Source organism: Leptidea sinapis, chromosome 6, assembly GCF_905404315.1.
Source record: "Leptidea sinapis chromosome 6, ilLepSina1.1, whole genome shotgun sequence".
NCBI lineage: Eukaryota > Metazoa > Arthropoda > Insecta > Lepidoptera > Pieridae > Leptidea > Leptidea sinapis.
In genome coordinates, this window is record NC_066270.1 from 3,032,663 (window position 1) to 3,058,235 (window position 25,573).

Here is a 25,573-nt window from a genome sequence, read left to right on the forward strand (position 1 = left end):
AATGCGGCATGAATTACCATATGTTTCAATTATGTTGATTTTATCACTACTTTAAGAGACTATAGACCTAGTAGACTATATAGATAAGATGTATGTTCCTGAAAAGTTTTCTCACCGAGTTCAGATTAAAGTTGGTTACAACGCCCGCTGTTACACTAGAATCACATTCTCCTTCAAGGAAGACTGGTCCTCCATTGTTATCTGGATAGTAGTAGCAGTCTTCGTCTGTATGTCCCCTTGGAATGTAGTACTGCTGTCTGCGTATCACATCTATTGTATTTGTGACAGTGTTGATGGCTGCTGCAGATTCCGCTGAAAGCGACTTGGTTCTACTCAATTTCCAAGCGCGCACTGAAACAGATTTTGATATTTTAGGCATAATATCATCACCATAGGAATCTACATAGTCATCGATTTGTTTAATATAGACAATTGAGCGATCATTTTTAGTATTTGAAAATGCGGAATTTTATCATTTGTTAATAGAAAGATCAAAGGTATTTGGGAAAAAAGGGAATTGATTTTTTTTTGCTGAAATAATCTAGTTAAATACACGTTTAATAATAAAAACTGTAGAGCAGATAAATTGATAAACTACTAGGTAATTTAGATTTTTTATTAATTATTTAAGTGACTTACCAGATCTGTATTCTGCATCAACATTCGTACAAGTGTAGACCAAGGCATAGTTGTTGTAATCTGTGGCGAGAACCCAGTATGGTGTTCCGGCCGTAACTGTAATACATTCAGCAAATTGTAGAAAATATAATATGACAATAATTAAGGAACAGCCAAAGTATGAATCATAAACGCAGAAATAATAATAGTGCGTCTTCGTTGTTAAAATCCTGGTTCTTTATTTATCAGACTTCTTTCTTTACCATTCATTCTTTATTTACCAGGAGGCTCCTTTGCACAGGATGCCGGCTAGATTATGGGTACCACAACGTCGTCTATTTTTGCCATGAAGCAGTAATGCGTAAGCATTACTGTTTTTCGGTCTGAAGGGCGCCGTAGCTAATGAAATTACTGGGCAAATGAGACTTAACATCTTATGTCTCAAGGTGACGAGCGCAGTTGTAGTGGCGTTCAGAATTTTTGGGGTATTTCAAGAATCCTAAGTGGCACTGCATTGTGATGGGCAGGGCGTATCAATTACCATCAGCTGAACGTCCTGCTCGTCTCGTCCCTTGTTTTCATAAAAAAGACTTAAGTTATTTAAAATTTTGAAATACTAATATTTATTTTGTTTGCATTTATATTGTTTATTGTAGAAGAAATTTGTTCTTGGTGTTATATCCTTAAATTATTTTTTTTCTTATTTAAAAATGTTTTAATATTAATTTCCTTAAACGTATGTGACGCTCTGTTTATGTCCGTTTTGTAACTTGATCTTGATTTGAACCTATAATTAGGGTGTCACCTAAATAGACATATATCTATGTAGTTATTAAAGAATGGTATTGGTGCTCACCCTTTTGGAGCAATAAATAAATAAATTCCGGAGCTCTAAAATTATTTTAACTTACTGCCTTGTCCAGGAATATTGAAGTAGACTGTCAGCTTTGCTGTTTCATCAGCTCCAGGTACAGCATATCCTTCAAATGTAATTAACCGTTGCCCCAATACTTCTGTGTTCACAACATCGACCACACTACCGTTAAGAGCATAATTAGCTGTAGAACAGCTACCGAATTGGAAGGCAGCTGGGAAGCTTTCGATATCGTACCAAGTTCCCATATACTAAAACAAATTTCTATTGTTAAATTGTGAGTTAAAAATAAGTTTACATTTATGTTTTGAATAATCCAGGTGCATGCATTGATTTTCTAGCAAGGTAGGCACAGTGGATCTAACTAGTCGTAGTTGAGCTTTGGAATAAGCAAAGATTGCTTACCGCAGGTATTTAGTATCTAGCGCAAGGAAAAAATTTATGAGTGGGTGTTCTATAGAAGTTTGGTAATTAAATAACGGAACCAAATTAAACTAAATTAAGTTTAATACTGCTGTATTTATTTAGGTTTATAAAGAGGTAGGCACTGCCTAATTGCCTATATGATATGCACGCCCCTGGAATAATCATATCATAATGTTAAACGTAGCAAAACTGCTTGTGATCTTGATAAAAACGAGTTATGAATAGATTATAATAAGATGAGAATTGTCAAATCAAATTAAAATATTATGATAATTCAAAATCACGTCAAAATCTAGCACCCATTCCAAAACGAATGTCTCAGTCAGGAGAAGAGTGGGCGCAACAAACTCAGCGGGCTTATTTTTTTTCATGAAAGAAATATTTTTACAAAGTAATATTGTGTAATAAAAGTTGTTATTTAAAAGCCTTAGGGTGGTCGCTCCATTACCAATCTGTGGCATCATTAAGAAAGTCATTTATGTTATAGTAACCTTTACCAAACAAACATTTGTTTTAAATGCTTTGGAATATCGTAATACTTTTGCTTTGAACATTTTCTAGGATCTTATTGTAAAAACATATACAACGCCCCACAAAAGACTTACTAACTCGAAATATTTAGGATGTAACATAGTGATTTCACATCCCAAATATTTGAATTTGAACAATTGACCTTCATTTCACCCAGAAGACTTCCAAAGCTGGACAAAAGCCTCCCCCAAAGATCGCCATGACGATCGGTATTGGGCTGCCCTCATCCAGCGTATTCCGGCAATCTTGACTAGATCATTGGTCCATCTTGTGACTACGTCTTCCGGTACGTGGTCGCCATTCGAGCAACATTACTGCCCCAACTGATCTCCGATCTCGATGGGATATGTTATCTGGCTTAAGGAAACTTAATTAGTTGATATTCAACTTACTCTTGTAGCATCGAATGGGCTGACAACCCTAATTGATTCATCACACTGTCCTCTAAATACAACAGGATTGCCGTCCGGTACTGGATAATAGAAGCAAGCTGCATCAGATTGGTCGGCAGCTATGAAGTATCTATTGTCCAACACATTGATACTGTTTATAACTCTATCAATGTTAGTGATCGCAGCTGCTGGTAATGATGCAGTGCGACTCATAATCCAACTCCAAACTGAAAAAGAATCACAATTTATAGCGTGATCATCTGCCAAATAAAATATAATTAAAAAAATGTAAAGAAAAAATATTACCTCTACGTTGATCATTATTAATGTTACTGCAACTATAGGCTATGAAATACGTATCGTAATCACTGTCGAGTATCCAAAAATCTGCTGTGGGATCTGAAATTAATAATGTTATAAGTATTGCTTAGATATGAATTATACGTTGACAAGTTTTAAAAATGAGGTGCTGGTGCAAAAAAACTGGAATATCATGAAAATATAGAGACAGCAGCGTCTTTTTTGCCTGCAATGAGTAGTCTAAGCAGAAAGTATTTTCTTTGATTAACGCGAGTGTTACTCATTTAAATAAAACAGCCCCCTTGAAAACGAGATCTGGAAAGGTCTTGAAACGTAAAATAAAAATGTAATTTTTACGCAAACATCTAATGTAAAACCAATTATATACATTTTAATGATTTAAAAGTATTTTATTTATAAGTCTAAGCAGAGTTTTTAAATTTGTATGTTATGTAAAAATTACTCTCAGAATTTAAAATTATTCAACAATCAAATATTTATTATTGTTAAGGTATAACATATTAATTTACAATCATGTTGAAGTCTTGTTTCCCTCTTCTTTTCTTATCGCATAAAACAGATACTTTAAAACTCTGAATCAAGCAACAATCTTTTGGAAGACCGCACATACTCTTCTGACGTATTTCATGGCAAATAAGCTTAATCCATAGAGAGCACCGTTGGCTAAAGTGATGTGGGAAGTTTTTTACTGGACCAAAATGAAATCTTATCAGATAAATCATTCTTAACTTTGAAAACTACATCAAAATTAAAGTGTTAATGCTTACTTGTAGAAATGTTGACTTGCAACTTAGCACTGTTATCATTTGAAACAACTGATGCAGTTCCAGCTACAGATTGCAACAGTTCGAACTCAACGTGTCGATTTTCCAAGTCAATATAATTGCCTCGTTCAGTATATATTGCTTCATTACATTCGCCTGATTGACGTTCAGAGAAATAGGATGAAATGAGACGCCATCTTCCTTGGAACTACGGAAAATAGACCGCATTAATAAAACAGCTTACAAATGTTCTTATTGATACAAAATTCCTACTAAAAATATTATAAATGTAAATTTAAGCTTGTTTGTTATGCTTGCACGCCTAAACCACTGAATATGACTATCAGTCATATTTATAGTTTTATCTATTTATCTATAGTTTTATTTAGTATAGAGACAGGGACATAAGCTACTTTTATTGCAAAAAATTAATAGAGGGGTTAAGAAGGGTGGCAGTTTGTAAATTCGTCAGTATCGAAGATAAAACCATGAATCTTTGAATTAAGAACTTGATAAGAAATAATTTATAAACATTTGTTCAAGCATTTTTAAAACTTTGACCTACATAGGGATGAAATAAGAGATTAACGTTCGCAGGAATATACTATTAAAGAAACTGCCAGCAGTGGAAAAAGCAGTTTGTATATGTATTATTTGAAAAGTATCCCAAAAAATAAATGCCCAAAGTAACTATACAACGCGAATGAAGTCGCGGGAAAAGATAGTAAGTTATAATTTCTTATTTAACACTAACGTCAACTTTCCACCATGTTTGTGATTAATATTCATGGTATCGTCTTCCCCTATTTGGATCTCTTCCTCTATCACTTAAATACCCCAATAAGGATGCTTACAATCATCTTGATATATATTGCAACATGTTTTATTAATATACGCAATACAATAACTTACCCTGGTCACATCAAAGTTCCTGAGTGCAGGAATAGTTTCATCGCATTGGCCGGGGAAGATAACGGGATCTATAGGAACGAAGGGTGGAAGGTAGAAGCAAGCGTCATCAGATTGGTCAATGAATTCATAGTACATATTGTCCAGAACTGGTATTGTATCAATAATGTTGTTAATCGTAGTATTCGATGCAGCCGAGAGAGCTTTGGTCCTACTTAGTTTGAAACTGAATACTGAAAATTGCAACATATAATTAGAATTTACCTTACAAATGAGAAAATATTATACTTTAGTTGCTTCACAGCGTTACAGATATTTTTGATTACCTCTTCTTGTCTCTTCCAAATTAACACAACCATAAGCTAATGCATAGTTGCTATAATCAGTGCTTAAAATCCAAAATGGAATCGCCATCACTGAAAATAAATGAGTTGTTTGTTAAACTTTGAATTTGATTTTTTTTTAATGAAAACCATTGCTGAACTTACCTCCAGCAGCAGTTTGTAAATTAAGAGTTAATCTTCCAGTATTATCGAAGCGGATAGCAGTACCAGGGATAGTAAATAGATCGTTTCCTTGTACATTCCTTACGGTCACTTGTAAGTTGTTTTCATTTTGAACGAGGTACTCAAAATTTATACATTGTCCCCTCTGACGACCTTCAGGATAAGATTCGATTTCGTGCCATAATCCCTCGAACTAAAAATTCATAATTTTTGATATGATATTTCAATAATAATCACGAGACTAAAGTAAATATGTATAAAAGATTTTAAAAAATTCAATGAAATTTTATGCTCACCAGAGTAACGTTAAAGTTTGGCATTGCCTGAATATTTTCATCACACACCCCCGGGAACTCCACGGGTACACCAGGTTGCGGCTCGGGGAAGAAGAAACAACCAGTATCTGAATGATCTCTCGTGATGAAATACCTCTCATCAAGCACCGGAATTGTATTCATTACATTATTGATGGCTGTATTGGCGTTTGCTGATAAAGCCCTTGTTCTGCTCAGCTTCCATGTGTTAACTGTACAAAGAAGATACAATTGGTATAGTATTTTATATCATTTTTAAAATTTCACCATATTGGAAAATGAAATCTATTACCTTGCATTCGTTCCGTGTCGATGTTTGTACAGGTATACATAAGCGCGTATGTGCTATAATCTGTTGCTAAGACCCAGTAGTCCAAATCTTCATTGTTGATTGTCACTATAAGTTTGCCAACATTCGCCGCGCCAGCTAATCTTGCAACACCAGTTGCTCGGAAGAGTGACTGGTTTATCACTTGACTGTTGACAACATCTAACAGATTAGTTCCATCTTGTTTCGTATAGGATGCGGTGTTACATGTACCGCCTTGGAAGTTGGAGGGATAAGATTGGATATCAAACCAGCGGCCTTCGAACTGCAAATTCCAAAATGATATTCATTAAATTTAAGGTTATTTGATAGTGAAATAAAAATATGTTAACTTAGCGTTCACACTCACGGAGTCAATATTGAAATTGTTAACCACATTGATATTTTGATCACATTGGCCTCTGAAGACAACTGGACTAGGGGTTGGTTCAGGGTAGTAGAAGCAAGCTGCATCAGACTGGTCTGCAGCTATAAAATATCTATTGTCCAAGACATCGATACTATCAATTACTGAATTAATACTGGCGGTTGCAGCTGCTGGTAGTGAATCAGTGCGACTCATTATCCAACTCCATACTGGAAATATACGTTTATTTACCAAAATTTATTATTAATATAACATCGACTCAATATTGATTAAGATATTCTTACCACGGCGTTGATCAGTGCCCTGATTGACACAACTATACGCAATGAAATACGTATCATAATCACTGTCGAGGATCCAATAGTCAACGGGTGGATCTGAAATTAGGTTAAATATATTAATTCACATTCTGTAATCTACGACATAAATTATCAATGATACGTAGTTAACCTGCATAAACTTACTAGTACCAATGTTGACCTGCAATTTTGCGCTTTCATCCGTAGAGACAATTGTTGCATTACCAGATACGGAAAGAAGCTGTTGATTGACGACATGTCGATTTTCCAAATCAATAACATTGCCCCGTTGAGTGTACTCTGCTTCGTTACATTCCCCAGATTGCCGTTCGGAGAAATAGGATGAAATGAGACGCCATCTTCCCGTAAACTGAAGCAAAGATGATAATTATACATCACACCGGCCATTGACAAATATATTAAACATTCGAATATTACTTACTCTGGCAACATTGAAGTTACGTAAAACTGGTATATTTGTATCACATTGACCCGGCATAATAACAGGTTCTCCAGGAACGAAAGGAGGCAAGTAGAAGCAGTCAGCGTCAGACTGGCCAATGGTTTGATAGTACCTGCTGTCTAATACTGGTATTGTGTTGATAACGGCGTTGATCGCCGTAGTGGATTGGGCAGTGAGTGTTTTAGTTCTACTCAGCTTAAAACTGAACACTGAAAAAATATAAAGCGACAATTATTTAAGTACGTCAAGTTTAATAAATTATTTTGGAGATAAAAACTATCAGTGTTTTGGATTATTACCTCTTCTTGTCTCTGCCAAATTGACACATCCATAAGCTAAGGCATAATTGCTGTAATCCGTGCTCAGTATCCAAAACGGAACTTGCATAACTGAAACAGTAATTTGGTTCAGATAGTTAATTACCAATGCAGTAAATTACATTTCAAAACATAGATTATTATTGAGGTACTCACCTCCAGCACCAGTTTGGAGGTTTAGAGTCAAGCGTCCAGAACTATCCGTTCTCACAGCAGTTCCGGGAGTTGCGAGTAGAGCTTGTCCTTGAACGTTATTTATAGACAACTGTAGGTTATTTTCATTCACCACGACATATTCGTAATTGATACATTGTCCTCTTTCTCGGCCTTCCGGATAAGACTCAATTTCATACCATGTTCCTTCGAACTGAAATTAATGAAATTTTTTTTGAATTGTCACTTAATTCTGAAGCGGTGGTAATGCTTTAATTTTTACCAAAATGAATTGCAAAATAATAAATTTTGATATAATAAATGCTTTTATTCCTTTTCCCTTAGTTATCATATGAATAATGATCAGGCTCCGTTTGTTTAATTGAAATAAGAATAATGAGGATTGCTATTAAAGATAATAAAACATTTATATTATTTTTAAGATTACCAGGTTCACGTTAAAGTTTGCCATAGCTTCAATATTAGTGTCACATTGTCCTGGGAACTCCACGGGTACACCAGGTTGCGGTTCGGGGAAGAAGAAACAACCAGTATCTGAATGATCTCTCGTGATAAAATACCTCTCATCAAGCACCGGAATTGTATTCATTACATTATTGATGGCTGTATTGGCGTTTGCTGATAAAGCCCTTGTTCTGCTCAGCTTCCATGTGTTAACTGTACAAAGAAGATACAATTGGTAAAGTATTTTATATCATTTTTGAAAATTCACCATATTGGAAAATGAAATCTATTACCTTGCATTCGTTCCGTGTCGATGTTTGTACAGGTATACATAAGCGCGTATGTGCTATAATCTGTTGCTAAGACCCAGTAGTCCAAATCTTCATTGTTGATTGTCACTATAAGTTTGCCAACATTCGCCGCGCCAGCTAATCTTGCAACACCAGTTGCTCGGAAGAGTGACTGGTTTATCACTTGACTGTTCACAACATCTAACAGATTAGTTCCATCTTGTTTCGTATAGGATGCGGTGTTACATGTACCGCCTTGGAAGTTGGAGGGATAAGATTGGATATCAAACCAGCGGCCTTCGAACTGCAAATTCCAAAATGATATTCATTAAATTTAAGGTTATTTGATAGTGAAATAAAAATATGGTAACTTAGCGTTCACACTCACGGAGTCAATATTGAAATTGTTAACCACATTGATATTTTGATCACATTGGCCTCTGAAGACAACTGGACTAGGGGTTGGTTCAGGGTAGTAGAAGCAAGCTGCATCAGACTGGTCTGCAGCTATAAAATATCTATTGTCCAAGACATCGATACTATCAATTACTGAATTAATACTGGCGGTTGCAGCTGCTGGTAGTGAATCAGTGCGACTCATTATCCAACTCCATACTGGAAATATACGTTTATTTACCAAAATTTAATATTAATATAACATCGACTCAATATTGATTAAGATATTCTTACCACGGCGTTGATCAGTGCCCTGATTGACACAACTATACGCAATGAAATACGTATCATAATCACTGTCGAGGATCCAATAGTCAACGGGTGGATCTGAAATTAGGTTAAATATATTAATTCACATTCTGTAATCTACGACATAAATTATCAATGATACGTAGATAACCTGCATAAACTTACTAGTACCAATGTTGACCTGCAATTTTGCGCTTTCATCCGTAGAGACAATTGTTGCATTACCAGATACGGAAAGAAGCTGTTGATTGACGACATGTCGATTTTCCAAATCAATAACATTGCCCCGTTGAGTGTACTCTGCTTCGTTACATTCCCCAGATTGCCGTTCGGAGAAATAGGATGAAATGAGACGCCATCTTCCCGTAAACTGAAGCAAAGATGATAATTATACATCACACCGGCCATTGACAAATATATTAAACATTCGAATATTACTTACTCTAGCAACATTGAAGTTACGTAAAACTGGTATATTTGTATCACATTGACCCGGCATAATAACAGGTTCTCCAGGAACGAAAGGAGGCAAGTAGAAGCAGTCAGCGTCAGACTGGCCTATGGTTTGATAGTACCTGCTGTCTAATACTGGTATTGTGTTGATAACGGCGTTGATCGCCGTAGTGGATTGGGCAGTGAGTGTTTTAGTTCTACTCAGCTTAAAACTGAACACTGAAAAAATATAAAGCGACAATTATTTAAGTACGTCAAGTTTAATAAATTATTTTGGAGATAAAAACTATCAGTGTTTTGGATTATTACCTCTTCTTGTCTCTGCCAAATTGACACATCCATAAGCTAAGGCATAATTGCTGTAATCCGTGCTCAGTATCCAAAACGGAACTTGCATAACTGAAACAGTAATTTGGTTCAGATAGTTAATTACCAATGCAGTAAATTACATTTCAAAACATAGATTATTATTGAGGTACTCACCTCCAGCACCAGTTTGGAGGTTTAGAGTCAAGCGTCCAGAACTATCCGTTCTCACAGCAGTTCCAGGAGTTGCGAGTAGAGCTTGTCCTTGAACGTTATTTATAGACAACTGTAGGTTATTTTCATTCACCACGACATATTCGTAATTGATACATTGTCCTCTTTCTCGGCCTTCCGGATAAGACTCAATTTCATACCATGTTCCTTCGAACTGAAATTAATAAAATTTTTTTTGAATTGTCACTTAATTCTGAAGCGGTAGTAATGCTTTAATTTTTACCAAAATGAATTGCAAAATAATAAATTTTGATATAATAAATGCTTTTATTCCTTTTCCCTTAGTTATCATATGAATAATGATCAGGTTCCGTTTGTTTAATTGAAATAAGAATAATGAGGATTGCTATTAAAGATAATAAAACATTTATATTATTTTTAAGATTACCAGGGTCACGTTAAAGTTTGCCATAGCTTCAATATTAGTGTCACATTGTCCTGGGAACTCCACGGGTACACCAGGTTGCGGTTCGGGGAAGTAGAAACAACCAGTATCTGAATGATCTCTCGTGATAAAATACCTCTCATCAAGCACCGGAATTGTATTCATTACATTATTGATGGCTGTATTGGCGTTTGCTGATAAAGCCCTTGTTCTGCTCAGCTTCCATGTGTTAACTGTACAAAGAAGATACAATTGGTAAAGTATTTTATATCATTTTTGAAATTTCACCATATTGGAAAATGAAATCTATTACCTTGCATTCGTTCCGTGTCGATGTTTGTACAGGTATACATAAGCGCGTATGTGCTATAATCTGTTGCTAAGACCCAGTAGTCCAAATCTTCATTGTTGATTGTCACTATAAGTTTGCCAACATTCGCCGCGCCAGCTAATCTTGCAACACCAGTTGCTCGGAAGAGTGACTGGTTTATCACTTGACTGTTCACAACATCTAACAGATTAGTTCCATCTTGTTTCGTATAGGATGCGGTGTTACATGTACCGCCTTGGAAGTTGGAGGGATAAGATTGGATATCAAACCAGCGGCCTTCGAACTGCAAATTCCAAAATGATATTCATTAAATTTAAGGTTATTTGATAGTGAAATAAAAATATGTTAACTTAGCGTTCACACTCACGGAGTCAATATTGAAATTGTTAACCACATTGATATTTTGATCACATTGGCCTCTGAAGACAACTGGACTAGGGGTTGGTTCAGGGTAGTAGAAGCAAGCTGCATCAGACTGGTCTGCAGCTATAAAATATCTATTGTCCAAGACATCGATACTATCAATTACTGAATTAATACTGGCGGTTGCAGCTGCTGGTAGTGAATCAGTGCGACTCATTATCCAACTCCATACTGGAAATATACGTTTATTTACCAAAATTTATTATTAATATAACATCGACTCAATATTGATTAAGATATTCTTACCACGGCGTTGATCAGTGCCCTGATTGACACAACTATACGCAATGAAATACGTATCATAATCACTGTCGAGGATCCAATAGTCAACGGGTGGATCTGAAATTAGGTTAAATATATTAATTCACATTCTGTAATCTACGACATAAATTATCAATGATACGTAGTTAACCTGCATAAACTTACTAGTACCAATGTTGACCTGCAATTTTGCGCTTTCATCCGTAGAGACAATTGTTGCATTACCAGATACGGAAAGAAGCTGTTGATTGACGACATGTCGATTTTCCAAATCAATAACATTGCCCCGTTGAGTGTACTCTGCTTCGTTACATTCCCCAGATTGCCGTTCGGAGAAATAGGATGAAATGAGACGCCATCTTCCCGTAAACTGAAGCAAAGATGATAATTATACATCACACCGGCCATTGACAAATATATTAAACATTCGAATATTACTTACTCTGGCAACATTGAAGTTACGTAACACTGGTATATTTGTGTCACATTGACCCGGCATAATAACAGGTTCTCCAGGAACGAAAGGTGGCAAGTAGAAGCAGTCAGCGTCAGACTGGCCAATGGTTTGATAGTACCTGCTGTCTAATACTGGTATTGTGTTGATAACGGCGTTGATCGCCGTAGTGGATTGGGCAGTGAGTGTTTTAGTTCTACTCAGCTTAAAACTGAACACTGAAAATATATAAAGCGACAATTATTTAAGTACGTCAAGTTTAATAAATTATTTTGGAGATAAAAACTATCAGTGTTTTGGATTATTACCTCTTCTTGTCTCTGCCAAATTGACACATCCATAAGCTAAGGCATAATTGCTGTAATCCGTGCTCAGTATCCAAAACGGAACTTGCATAACTGAAACAGTAATTTGGTTCAGATAGTTAATTACCAATGCAGTAAATTACATTTCAAAACATAGATTATTATTGAGGTACTCACCTCCAGCACCAGTTTGGAGGTTTAGAGTCAAGCGTCCAGAACTATCCGTTCTCACAGCAGTTCCAGGAGTTGCGAGTAGAGCTTGTCCTTGAACGTTATTTATAGACAACTGTAGGTTATTTTCATTCACCACGACATATTCGTAATTGATACATTGTCCTCTTTCTCGGCCTTCCGGATAAGACTCAATTTCATACCATGTTCCTTCGAACTAAAATTAACGGAAAAAAAATTTGAATTGGGACTCTTTTGAATAATAAGAAAAAGATAATTTACACCATGTGATCTTTTTAGAATGTCAATTAGATTTACTAGTTCTTCTGTCAATTTAACTTTTGGATAAGATGATAGCAAACTTGTTGGACAGCCTGGGACTTCTTTATTAGTTTATTTGTTTAGTAATATGAATTATGTTACAGTGCATTGTATAATTATTTTTTAAATAGAGCGCATAAAGAATATTGGAACTGTTTTTTTTCTCTTTGAATTGTCACTTAATTCTGAAGCGGTGGTAATGCTTTAATTTTTACCAAAATGAATTGCAAAATAATAAATTTTGATAAAATAAATGCTTTTTATGCCTGTTCCGTTTATTATCATATGAATAATTATCGGGTTTCGTTTTTTTAATTGAAATAAGAATGATGAGGATTGCTTTTAAATGTAATAAAATAGGCAAACCTATTATTTTTAAGCTTACCAGGTTCACGTTAAAGTTTGCCATAGCTTCAATATTAGTGTCACATTGTCCTGGGAACTCCACAGGTACACCAGTTTGCGGTTCGGGGAAGAAGAAACAACCAGTATCTGAATGATCTCTCGTGATGAAATACCTCTGATCAAGCACCGGAATTGTATTCATTACATTATTGATGGCTGTATTGGCGTTTGCTGATAAAGCCCTTGTTCTGCTCAGCTTCCATGTGTTAACTGTACACAGAGGATAAAATTGATAAAGTATTTTATATCATTTTTGAAATAACACCATATCGGAAAATGAAATCTATTACCTTGCATTGTTTCCGTGTCGATGTTAGTACAGGTATACATAAGCGCGTATGTGCTATAATCTGTTGCTAAGACCCAGTAATCCAAATCTTCATTGTTGATTGTCACTATAAGCTTGCCAACATTCGCTGCGCCAGCTAATCTTGCAACACCAGTTGCTCGTAAAAGTGATTGGTTTATCACTTGACTGTTCACAACATCTAACAGATTAGTTCCCTCTTGTTTCGTATAGGATGCAGTGTTACATGTACCACCTTGGAAGTTGGAGGGATAAGATTGTATATCGAACCAGCGGCCTTCGAACTGCAAAATTCCAAAATAATGTTCATTCAAGTTAAGATTATTTGATGACAAAATAAAAATATATATATGTTAACTAAGCATTCACACTCACGGAGTCAATATTGAAATTGTTAACCACATTGATATTTTGATCACATTGACCTCTGAAGACAACTGGACCACTGGTTGGTTCAGGGTAGTAGAAGCAAGCTGCATCAGACTGGTCTGCAACTATATAGTATCGATCGTTTAAGTCAACATAGTTGCTGATGACTTGGTTAACGGCATTTCGTGCAGTGGTTGAGATTTCACGTGACTTGCTGAGGATCCAACTAGTTACTGTAAAATGATAAAACATATTATTCAAATTATTATTAATTAATTAATTAAAATTATGCAATATTTACTCTTCGGAAAGAGTAATTTTAATATCAGCTTGCCCTCTGTAGTGTTTAAGGTTTTCAGTTTGGGGTTCGTTAGTTGAGCTGTATAAGTTTTCACATTGTCGGGGTTTCAAACTGATATTATATTAGATGATATCATCTTATAGAATCACTCAAATTTCCACCGTTGCATCTGTTCCTACGTCAAAACCCTTTTTAAGAAACATACATGGCATTTTGTTGATGAATAAGTTGAGATTGTCATCAAATACTAGCATGCGGTCTCTTGAAGCAAAAAAATCTAACGATTGATAGCTAATAAAGCCTTGTCATAGTAATATCACCTATACTTAGGAAAAATATACTAATGGTAGTGTTTTTTTTTTCTTTTTTGTTCAATATTAAAAGTATTATAGAGAAAATACATATATATACCCACAAGAAACCATGTAAGGCTTAACCGTGGGGATGAGATCGCTCTTAATTAACATTTTTATACTAAATTCTAATACTAATTATATTAACACGCCTTCCATACATAATTACATTGAAAATTGTTTGGTTAATAAATACTTTGCCTTTTCCGGTTTTTTCTCAATACTTTCTAAAGCGTTTGCTGGCAAACCATTTAGTGTGTCTGGCAATAAATACTCCCATTTCCGCCTACCATATGCATTGTTACATTTAGGTAATATGTATGTGTTTAGGTAGGACAGACTACGGAGGTGTGGTTTCCGTGACCGTCTTATTAAAGCCTTAATGTTTGAGATCTCTTCCATTATAACAGAGATTTTTATCTTATCGTAGACATTTACAATTCTGCAAAATTTAAACAAACCCATTTCGTTATTTTTATATTTCTTTCTAATGTGTTGCGGTACTATAGTTTTTAATATTTTAAGTTGTAATTTGTTAATGTTCTCAATGTAACTGTTATAAGTACGACGGTAACTACTCAAGCAATAATTAATTATCGACTCTGCTAATGCCATCTAGATAAGCCTAAGAGTTCTATAGGGTAACTTATATTTTAAAATATACAACTTGCCGAGTACTGATCTTAGCCTAGCGCAGACACTGTCAATATGAGAACTCCAGTTGAAACGATTATCTATAATAAGTCCCAAATACGTATGCTTATCTACTATCTCTAATGGCTCACACTGGCAATGTGTACGCGCATGATGGAAACAGTGGTGGTCATGAGCCTATGAGTATTTTTGTTCATTTTATAACGTTGCAGATCAATGCGTTTTTAATTTTTTTATATATTATTAATAAATTAATTACGCCCTTGTCCAGCAATGGTTATCTTCCGGATGAAACGATAATGATGAAGATGATTAATAACTATTCTATCTATCTTTTTGTTTAGCTTGATAGCTATTTCTTGTAACGAACTCATTTATAAATTATAATAATCATATTAATTATGGCCAGTGACCTGATTCTCATTTGTGACGTACGCTAATAGAAATCGACAAAAAAGTTTGTGGAACAAGAGCTAAAGAAAACATTTTTATAGTAAAATGTCAGCTGACGTATAATGATCGTCTTGACAGCAAGCACAAAAAACTGAATTTGCAAACTGCAAATTAGGTAGGTGTTGTGCCCCGCAACGAGACATCAATTAGAAAATTGCAAAAGGATTAAAGTAATATAATATTCTCTAGAACGAAAGGAAGAAAATTGTATTTAAAATAATCCCAAGGCGCTCTAGACTATAAATATTTTATTTAGCAACGCCTCTATTATCTATGTGTAAAATAAAAATGCAAATATATGCTAAATGTGAAATAAAAGCATAATAGTGTCTAGTTGTACGAAAACAAAACCTGAGAAACTACGTTTTAACATTTAGGATAGATCCCCCTAATACTGTCCACATAACCATCACATCATAACTACTCTTTGAAAGCGACGTTCGAAGTTCGACTAGCACTTATTTCTTCTTACTATTTCGTAATATTTATTTTAATTTGTTTGCCAATAAATGCTATGCAGCGTTATTTATTAAAAAAAGACAGCTTAAGTAGGTAATCGGGGAGCCACAATACATCCACTCTCGCTCAACACCTTAGGGAGGAGCGGATGGCTGAAAAACAGCGCATGGAAACATAAATCCATGATTCCATGTCAGGTGAAACTGAGCCTTTCCCTTTTGCCTTTTGTTTCATCGCGTATCCTAATTGTTCATTTTATATTTGTAACGATTTGTATGGCAATAAAGAATTTATTTATTTGGCATTGAAAAAATAATTTCAAATTTCCGCGACGGCACAACCTTAAATTTATTAATGTTGAATGAATTTACTGCTATGTTTTTGTTTTATGTTGTAGTAGTTTTCAACTAGTATATTAATTTGATGTACTTGACACAAACTGCTGTTTATTGTATATAAGAATGCAATTTAGTTTTAAAATGGTATAGTATGCAAGCATGTTGATATTTTATATTGACGACTTAAATTATTTTTTATAAGCTAATTACTGTTACAACATAATTTAACAAATATCTACTTTTATTTATCATAAAAAACTATAGGCTTACGGCCGGTATTGGATACATTCACCCTACGAATGTGTTAAGAACTTCTTGCCTGATTTCCGTTCATTTTATGATTATTGATTAACTTTTTGTGGGTGTGTTTTATGCATTTATTTTTAAATACTTTTAAAAATAACATAATTATTAAAAATAAACTGGACCTTTATCTGTTATGCTTTTAAGTCATTATATTTGGACTTCCTTTGTTTAGTTCCTGGTTCTACTTACAACAAAACAGGATCACTAAATGCAAATATTAAACAAGATATAATATTATTAGTAACTAGTTTAAAACGGTGTGCAATAAAAATCAAAACTCGCATTACATTTGAGCTTTGTTGTAAATGTAATCATATAAGGACATATTGTAATGTTTAGCAATTTAACAGTTTCTCAAAGGAAAATTTCATTTCTGCTCATTACAATGCAGTGCCTCTCAGCATTCTAGAAATATTCTGAGCGTACTAGAATTGCGCTCGTCACCTTTCCGCATAAGATATTCAGTCTCATTTGCCCAGTAATTTTACTAGCTACGGCACCCTTCAGACCGAAACACAATAATGCATACACATTACTGCTTCACGGCAGAAATAGGCGCCGTTGTAGTACCAATAATCCAGCCGGCATCCTGTGCAGAGGAGGTAAATGGTAAATGCCCTCAGCCTCTTACGATACCCTTGCGCCTGGGACTTTTTATGCCGCGGGGAGGGACAGGGCTTGTCTATTTAAATTTACCTTGCTTTTGGTTGCTATTCAGGTTCCTGCATGTGTAGGTTATGGCGTAGTTGTCATAGTCCGTCGCCAGAATCCAGAGTGATGCTTGATTGTATACTAAAACAAACAATAATGACAATTAATATATTTTAACTACACAGCAACCGCGATTTATATTTTTTTTTAATAAAGTCGGTGGTTTTTTATATGGCAAAGGAGGACAAACGCGCGTACGGGTCACCTGGTGTTCAGTAATCATCGCCGCCCATATTCTCTTGCAACACCAAAGGAATAACAGGAGCGTTGCTGGTCTTTATGGAAGATGCTTTTTTCCACAGCTTTGTAGAACGTGGACGAAAGTTCCTTGAAAACCGCACTGAGAAGAACCGCCACACATCCAGATGGTGGGGATGATAATATCCATTTTTTTTCAAAATTATCCTTTTCTTATTATATGTAAGACGTCAACAACAGCTGTACCTTTTTATATAATATGTCGTAGTCGAGAACGTCGAGCATAAGAAATAGCGAAGGTAGGTATAATCGACATGCGGTTCGAGAGCGGGCGAGAGAGTACGCCGGGCGAGCGTCAAGCAGTCAGTCATTAAAGAACTATCGAGCGAGGCGGTTGTTTCGCACGCACACTTAGGCAACAGTACGTCGTTATTACATATTCATGAGGTTTGTAAAGTGTACCTACCATTAAGATTGTAACGTTTGTTGCTAATAATGATACGATGTGTTTGTATGGCTGTATTTTACTGTCTTAAATGTCTTGTCATATTTCGTTATATATGTCTTGTGTTAAGAGATTAGGTATTGTTTCTTCGTTTTTTCTTCTTATTTCTTCTCCTTGTCTGAGAGGCGTAGAGGGTTCGTATTTCAAGTATACTGAAACTTAGCATGGGGACAAGACCAACTCGTGTCTTTAAAGGATAATATGAAGATAACTATAGTAGCAGTAGAACTAACAATATGTCAGATCGGCGTGATTATGGCGCGCGCTGCGTTCTTACTTCTGTCATTGCGTATTATTTTGCTTACAATTATGATGATGTGAGTGGATGTATAAAAAAAGCTACTGAAACAAGCTATAAGAGCATGCAAAATAAACCAAATGAAGGTCAGAACATGGTCAGGGCGTAGTGCCATACGACACTTTCGATTTTGGTGTATCTGAAACATCTAGTGACGGTTTGGAAGGTTAATCTGAAGCATCACCATTACCACACTTATTTATGCTGCAAATAAGTTATGTACCGTTGTTGGTGTTGTGACTGTGATAAGCATAAGAGTTGATACAATGGAAGAATTCATAACACAAACATTTTAGCATTAAAAGTTTGCTTAAATCCACACTAGAAGGAAAACTATATTCAAGACATGGTATGCACATAAATTGTCTTTTTATTTTCGGGCCAGCTGCGAACAGTAAAATAGCATACAACGTAAAAAAAAACTTGTTTTAATGTCAAATATTTACAACATATAGGAAGGTCGTACATCAAGCTGCATAAAATAGTTCTCAATCACTCTTTTAAACAAGATAAATTCTGACAAATTTATATCTAGACTTTGAATTATGACTGGAAATGGATAAAAAAAACTTGTGGGGCACTTCCGATCACATAAACTTAATTCTTTCGTATTGCGTTGAGATTTCAGTTCTCACTGCATTTTCTACTACATATATCACGGGGAGAACTCTGAGGAGTTCTTTGGGTTGATACCAGCGGTCAAATTCCACCATCTCATCATCATTAACGTCTGCCATTCTATAACCGCGCGTTTTGGAAGAAATATGCGCGTATTGCAACAAGGCGTTCTTATCCGCATATAAGAACTCGTTGTTATTTATTTATTTACAATATTAAAGTAAGTAATTAATAACAAATCAAAAGCTAAACATATTACACAAATAATCATTAATAAATACAAAGGTTACTGTAACTAACTAACAATTAATAAACATCCGAATACCGTTAAACCATTCCTCTCGCAAAAACGCAAGCACTCTGTTAAAATCGTCTGCCATCCATCCGCAAATATATCAAAAGCAGGGTTGGCTTCGAGAAGAGCGTTGAGAGCAGAGAGAGACCTCGGTATAGGTGAGTTGGTGCGAGTCACACTACGATGTAGCGGACTCGCGAACAATCTATGCCTGCGCCTCGAACAGTAATTGTTCGGTACAAAGATTCTACATAGCTTATCATGCAAACTCGGCACATTAAGGTTCGCCGTAAAGTTAAATAAAGAATGAGATTTAGTTCAAATTCGAAAATTGACGTGACTAAGAAAAACAATCGAGATAGATAGAATAGAAATAATTAGAAGTGAAAACGGTCGGTCTTCAGTCTAAGATATAATTAATATTTTTTTACATTATAGTATTATTTAGAATCAATTATACCAGTTACCAATCGCTCAGAATTTTTGGGTTTTTCAAGAATCCTGAGCGGCACTGCATTGCAATGGGCAAGGCGTATCAGTTGACGTTACCATCAACTGAACGTCCTGCTCGTCTCGACCTTTATTTTTATAAAAATAAATAAGTAATCAGTTAATTAAACAAATTTTAAGTTACTATAATATTGACACGGGAGTGGGTCAGGGATTGGAAATAATACTCCGCTTATAGGAACGAGTCTTTATTTGCGTTCACTTTTTCTGAACTTGCACTTGCCGGTCTGCCGCTGTTCCTTTTGTGGGCGGCAGTACCTTCAACGCGTCACACTGCACCGAACACTAGGTCTCTTCTATCTTCTTATTCTTGGAACACTTCCACTTTTCACTACTTCTTCTTTTATTCTTCTTCTTCTTCTTTACACTTTCGAGTCAGAACTAGAACTTATTATACTAGGCTTATATACCCCCGGATCTGTTCCATTTTCAAAATGATTCCCCCATTCCATCTTTAAATTTAAATTGTACTAGAAAATTCTTTTAACTATTTTTATCCTGCTTACACATTTTCCATCCCTATTTTTCTGTTCTATTTGATCCTGAACTTACTAGAAATTTCCATTAACTTTACAAAACCCAAAAAATTCCATACACTGGTAGGTGTATCGAACCCGGGTCTACAGCGTCTAAAGTAAACACTTTTCCGCTGAGCTACGAATATTGCTGACGGAGCTGTTGAAATTAACAATGTCTTGAAGTTTGACAACTCTCGTCATATACTTCAAAGCGTTGCTACACAACAATATAACGAAACCAAGTGTGAGGGAGGACTCATGCGTTACAATACTCAGAACTTAATGGTGTCTCTTGACCCCTGGTGATGCAGATGTTAGCCCCTTGACTGTTTGCCCCCTCTTATACAAAAATAAACAATACAAATAATGAATGCGATCACAAATCACCTAATTCGCTCGAAGTGTATGAAATAAGTACAACATTAATATACTAAGTATGATGATACAAAAACTTCTAAAATGTTTTAGAGAGAGACATTGAGATACATAAAATCAAAGTAATGAAGCAAATTATCTGTTAAAATTAAATATTATTGACAAACAAGATCAAGATAAAACGTCTGAGGCTGGCACATATATTATGTGGACGAACGAAACCAATGCAATGGCATGATTTGTGTGTGAGGAGAGTGAAAGAGTGGAGAAACCATTAGTTTTTATATGTGGGCAAGCCCATAGGTAAACCTTATGTTTTTGTATGAGTATCCGATTTCAAAAAGCAAGAAAAATCACACTAAGAAACAAAACCATGGCAATATATGAAGACTTATTAAGTCTACGCTTACAATGGAAATGGGCTGAATGTTTACAAAGATTTAACGCCGATTTATAGTCCAAAGCAGTAATGAACTGGTACCCTATAAATTGAAAACGTAATCGAGGCAGACCTCATTAAAGATAAAGATAATATAGCAGATATTGCAGAAAAATAGTGAACTAGACTTGCAAAATTTAGAAACATTTGGAAAGAAATGGAGACGGCTTCTGCCACTAAAGGCGGTCCTTATATAATGACAACTAATACCACTAAGAAAACACTTATATTATCAATTTTACAATAAATTACCACATGATGTTATAAGAACGTTAAATGCAGAGAAGGCAAAATTGCACTGAATAAAACTTCAACTCACTTCTATGCGTGATATGTAATAGAGGGAACTTATCAAATTTTATAGGTTACGTTATTTTCAACAACTAGAATTTGTGTACAGGAATAGAAAATGTTGTCAACTTACTAATGGAATTCTTGCAATTAAATTTTCTGTATTATAATTATTTCGTAGGAGAGGTGAATCTAGTAAAGAAAGTATAACCAACAAAATTGTAAAAGTTTGACCGTTAAACTGGTTTGAATGAAACCAGAACGTGGGCATCTGAACTTGTCTCTAGATTATTCTACCACATTTATAACCAAAAAGTGTCAAGTTAAAATTTCACAAAAATAATCTGGAAACATTTTTATTTAAAACAAAACTAAAATTCATGAATATTCTGTTCAACATTCTTAATTATAGAAAAGAAAAACAGATGAAATAAAAAATTGTATCAGTAAAGGTAAAAGGTGTCACTATCAAAGGTATAAATATCTATATCATATTATTTTCTGACATTAAAGGCACATCAAGACCAATTATTGCATATTTGATAACCTAAGACTAACCCAAGATACCTTTATTGATTCCATTAATCGAGCACTCAACTCGTGTTATCAACCGTTCAGGGATAATTTCCTGAACCATTGATAACGTAGAAGATCGACATAAATTGCAGCCAATTAATCAGCCTGTTTACAATAGGGCTAGCACATTATTTTAATAAAATGGCTGAAAAAAGCCAAGTCATTAAACATAACGTTTACACTTTAACTTTTACAACAAGATCCCAGAAAATGTTCAAAACAAAAGTATTACGTTATTCAAAAGAATTGTTAAAAAACGTTTGTGTGGTAAAGGTTACTATAACATAAATGACTTTCTTAATGATACCACAGATTGGAAATGGAGTGACCGCCCTCAGGCTATTAAATAATATGTTTAATTGTACAATATTAATTTGTAAACATATTTATTCGATGAAAAAAAGCCCGCTGAGTTTGTTGAGCCCATTCTTCTCGGGGTTGAGGCATTCATTTTGGAATGGGTGGTAGTTTTTGACTTTCAATAAGTGATGTCACATCCTATTTTGAATAAAAACATTTGAATTTGAATTTAACAAATCCCATATTTTAATTTGAGTTAGTAAGCTATGTCCAATGTGGTACCTTAGTTTATCTATGAGAAGCCAAAGCTTAAACTTTGAATAATGATAGCTCAATCAACTACCGGCCGGTATTCAATTGAATGCAGGCATTCATTTATTAACTGAATGGCTAAATAATGCTTAGCTATCGAGTAAACCAATTTCGCTGTTTGCTATTTAGGAATTTCATTCAATGCCAGCGTCATATTTTCACAAATAAAAACTAGAGGTTGAAACGCTGTCCTGTTCCTTAAAAAACACTAATTATGGAATTAAAAATTTAAAAGTACTTGCAACATAATTTCAAATGCCATGTTATTAACATTTCTATGCCTGAGCCAAGGTGGATGTTCTAGTGTGCTTCTAACAGTTTGTATGAGGCCGGATCTTCATAAAACTAAGGACGGCGAAAGAAAGATATTGTCAGAAAGAGAAAGAGTACGTGTAGCGAGGTGAATGAAAGAGATGGGAGACCCTTATCTGACTTTTGTTCCTCAGGCCACGTAATCGACAAGGCCTCGACCAAAAATTAAAACAACTCGTTCATATCTATCTCACTATGACGTCTAGACTAAAATATGTTTTCAATCGGATCCATTCATCATTTTAAACATTTAGTTTTTATTTAAATTACTTCGACACGTTCATGTTTCCAATCTACATATTATCTGCTTGAGTTGCAGAAATGAGACAAATTAAAGAACTCCTTTTAACACGGTGTTAAGGCACTTGGTTCCGTGAAATGATCATCTTTGAGGGCCTAATGCTCTGCAATGAGTTAGCTGTGAGATTAAAAAATATTTATTCTAGGGACTGATATGGTGACCAGTGGGAGGCTACTTTGCACAGAATGCCGGCTAGATTTTGGGTACCACAACGGCGCCTATTTCTGCCGTGAAGCAATAAGGGGTAAACTACAGTGATTCGGTCTGAAGGGCGCCGTAGCTAGTGAAATTATTATTATGTCTCAAGATGGTAATTGAGCCGCCTTACCCATTACAATGTAGTGCTGCTCAGGATTCTTGAAAAACCCAAAAATTCTGAGCGGCACTACAATTGCGCTCGTCACCTTGGGACATAAGATGTTAAGTCTTATTTGCCCAGTAATTTAGCTAGTGAGCTACAGCGCCCTTCAGACCTAACACAGTAACGTTTATACATTACTGCTTCACGGCAGAAATAGGCGCCGTTGTGGTACCCATAATCTAGCCGGCTTCTTGTGAAAAAGAGCCCACTGGTGTAATTTAAAGTGCTCATTAAAAGATATTATAGACTTCAATTAGAAAATGATGACTTTTATAGGATTAAAACGCGTACGATTGTTATTGTGTTTTTACGTTCAAGTTCGCGCAATTTTTATTATTATTTTATTTTATATATAAGAGGACGCAACCAGGCAAGAGACTCACGGGATGGGAGTGGTGAGGCAAGCGCGCATGGACATCCGCAACAACAGGTCTCAAGAGATCGGCTTTTAAGTTAGGAGTATGCTCTTTTCTTGAAGCTCCCTAAGTCATATCGGTTCGGGAAAACACAATTCCTCAAAGTGGCTGTGCGTGGCAAGAAATTTCTTGCAAAACACGCGGTTGTGGAATACCAGATGTCAACGTGATGCGGGTGGTATTTTGCATTTTGAAGTAATGTCCGGTATTGGAATTCGACCGCTGGAAGCAACCCGAACAGCTCCTCCCCGTCATAAATGCGGTAGAAGATGCAGAGAGAATCCACATTTCTACACAACGCCAAAGAGTCAAGCCGATCGGGGATGACTTGATCGTCTATGATTTCAAGCCGCTCTTCGTTGTACCGGGGAGCTGGGAGCAACCGCACAGAGCTGAGTGAGAGGCCGAATTTGCGCCTTATATAGTGGCAGTCATTGGCGTATAGTGAAGTACTGTCTCGCCTAACTGAGTACACCAAGCTTTTAAGAGAGTTTTGCCTTCTCTTTCAAGTGACCACGGAACTGAACGTCGCTCGATACATCGACGCCAAGTATGCCGATACAGGCTGTGGCAGTTAGAGGAGTGATCTCGAATTGAGGCGACACGACAAAAGGAGACTTTTTAGCTGTAAACGCACAAACTTGTGTATTCTTAAGGTTGAATTGGACTTAATTTTGTCAGTATCTTTGCGTAACTTTGCAAAGCATAGTCTCGATTTCAGACACAAGTTTGTTCCGGTTTTCGTCGACGCTATCCCGGGTCATGTTGGCACGGCCGGTATATGAAACATACTCTGTGCTGTCGTCTGCAAGCAATGAATACTGCTGATTTGCAGCATATCATCATATCAATGAAACTATCACAAGAAACAGTATGGGGGATAGCACGCAGCCTTGCGGGACACCAGCGTTTTTAGCTTATAAGTCGGAGCATAACATTGATAACACCTTAATGCTCCGATCGGCCAAAAAGCCAAAAAGTCACTCACTAGCACAACCTTTCAGGAAGCCCATAGTATGGCTGTTTCGCTACAAGCACTTTATGCCACACCCGATCGAAAGCCTTCGCTAAGTCCAGAGTTCAACATTTATACCCACCCGAAAAAAAGTGCTCAATGCCGCTAAATATGTTTTCTCTTCAAAAAACCAAATAATTAAATTTCTTGCGTGTTAAAAATGTTAAGAATAAAAGCTGTTGTAAACACTTTGTCATTAATTACGACGCGCGGCTAATAATCAGTAATTCTCAGCCGGAGGTAGAGAAAAACAAATCGAAATAACTAGGTTATCGCAGCATTGCCTAGATAACCTTAGTGTTTTTAGTTACCAAGATAATAATAAAGTTCACGTGATAGGCCACTTGATAACCCACCGTACTCTCCCAAGTTTTTTTTTTTGAAGGAAACAATCGTGTTTATGTGGAAATATGTTGAAATAATTTATTTATGTAACAATAGTTACATGTTAATGACCTACCATGAACTGGGCCCCATACTCATCTGTTGATGGCTGACAAAACATATAATAAGCTTTAATTTTTAAGAATATGAAGCAGAGTTTCTGGTGACACGAGTCCCGTTCACGAGCATGACGCGTGGGCTAGCCAT

At 35.7% G+C, this 25,573-nt stretch overlaps 1 protein-coding gene across 33 annotated transcripts in view; it reads right to left on the reverse strand.

The window, feature by feature from the left end:
- Positions 1-25,573, reverse strand: part of LOC126965205 (uncharacterized) — a 60,552-nt gene that overhangs the window by 18,008 nt on the left and 16,971 nt on the right. The window contains exons 6-42 of one of the 33 annotated variants that reach the window (XM_050808645.1): positions 17,328-17,423; positions 13,774-14,000; positions 13,382-13,682; positions 13,072-13,301; positions 12,372-12,582; positions 12,198-12,287; positions 11,878-12,107; positions 11,601-11,805; positions 11,421-11,513; positions 11,119-11,345; positions 10,734-11,034; positions 10,424-10,653; positions 9,979-10,189; positions 9,805-9,894; positions 9,485-9,714; positions 9,208-9,412; positions 9,028-9,120; positions 8,726-8,952; positions 8,341-8,641; positions 8,031-8,260; positions 7,586-7,796; positions 7,412-7,501; positions 7,092-7,321; positions 6,815-7,019; positions 6,635-6,727; positions 6,333-6,559; positions 5,948-6,248; positions 5,638-5,867; positions 5,324-5,534; positions 5,162-5,251; positions 4,839-5,068; positions 3,930-4,134; positions 3,148-3,240; positions 2,842-3,068; positions 1,530-1,743; positions 640-735; positions 116-351 (exon numbers count right to left, since the gene is read on the reverse strand). In XM_050808645.1, the coding sequence (XP_050664602.1) occupies positions 116-351; positions 640-735; positions 1,530-1,743; positions 2,842-3,068; positions 3,148-3,240; positions 3,930-4,134; positions 4,839-5,068; positions 5,162-5,251; positions 5,324-5,534; positions 5,638-5,867; positions 5,948-6,248; positions 6,333-6,559; positions 6,635-6,727; positions 6,815-7,019; positions 7,092-7,321; positions 7,412-7,501; positions 7,586-7,796; positions 8,031-8,260; positions 8,341-8,641; positions 8,726-8,952; positions 9,028-9,120; positions 9,208-9,412; positions 9,485-9,714; positions 9,805-9,894; positions 9,979-10,189; positions 10,424-10,653; positions 10,734-11,034; positions 11,119-11,345; positions 11,421-11,513; positions 11,601-11,805; positions 11,878-12,107; positions 12,198-12,287; positions 12,372-12,582; positions 13,072-13,301; positions 13,382-13,682; positions 13,774-14,000; positions 17,328-17,423 (7,217 nt within the window). Of the gene's footprint in view, positions 1-115; positions 352-639; positions 736-1,529; positions 1,744-2,841; positions 3,069-3,147; positions 3,241-3,929; positions 4,135-4,838; positions 5,069-5,161; positions 5,252-5,323; positions 5,535-5,637; positions 5,868-5,947; positions 6,249-6,332; positions 6,560-6,634; positions 6,728-6,814; positions 7,020-7,091; positions 7,322-7,411; positions 7,502-7,585; positions 7,797-8,030; positions 8,261-8,340; positions 8,642-8,725; positions 8,953-9,027; positions 9,121-9,207; positions 9,413-9,484; positions 9,715-9,804; positions 9,895-9,978; positions 10,190-10,423; positions 10,654-10,733; positions 11,035-11,118; positions 11,346-11,420; positions 11,514-11,600; positions 11,806-11,877; positions 12,108-12,197; positions 12,288-12,371; positions 12,583-13,071; positions 13,302-13,381; positions 13,683-13,773; positions 14,001-17,327; positions 17,424-25,573 lie in introns of those variants that run through there. The other 32 variants (XM_050808663.1, XM_050808654.1, XM_050808665.1 and 29 more) reach the window with 32 other exon arrangements.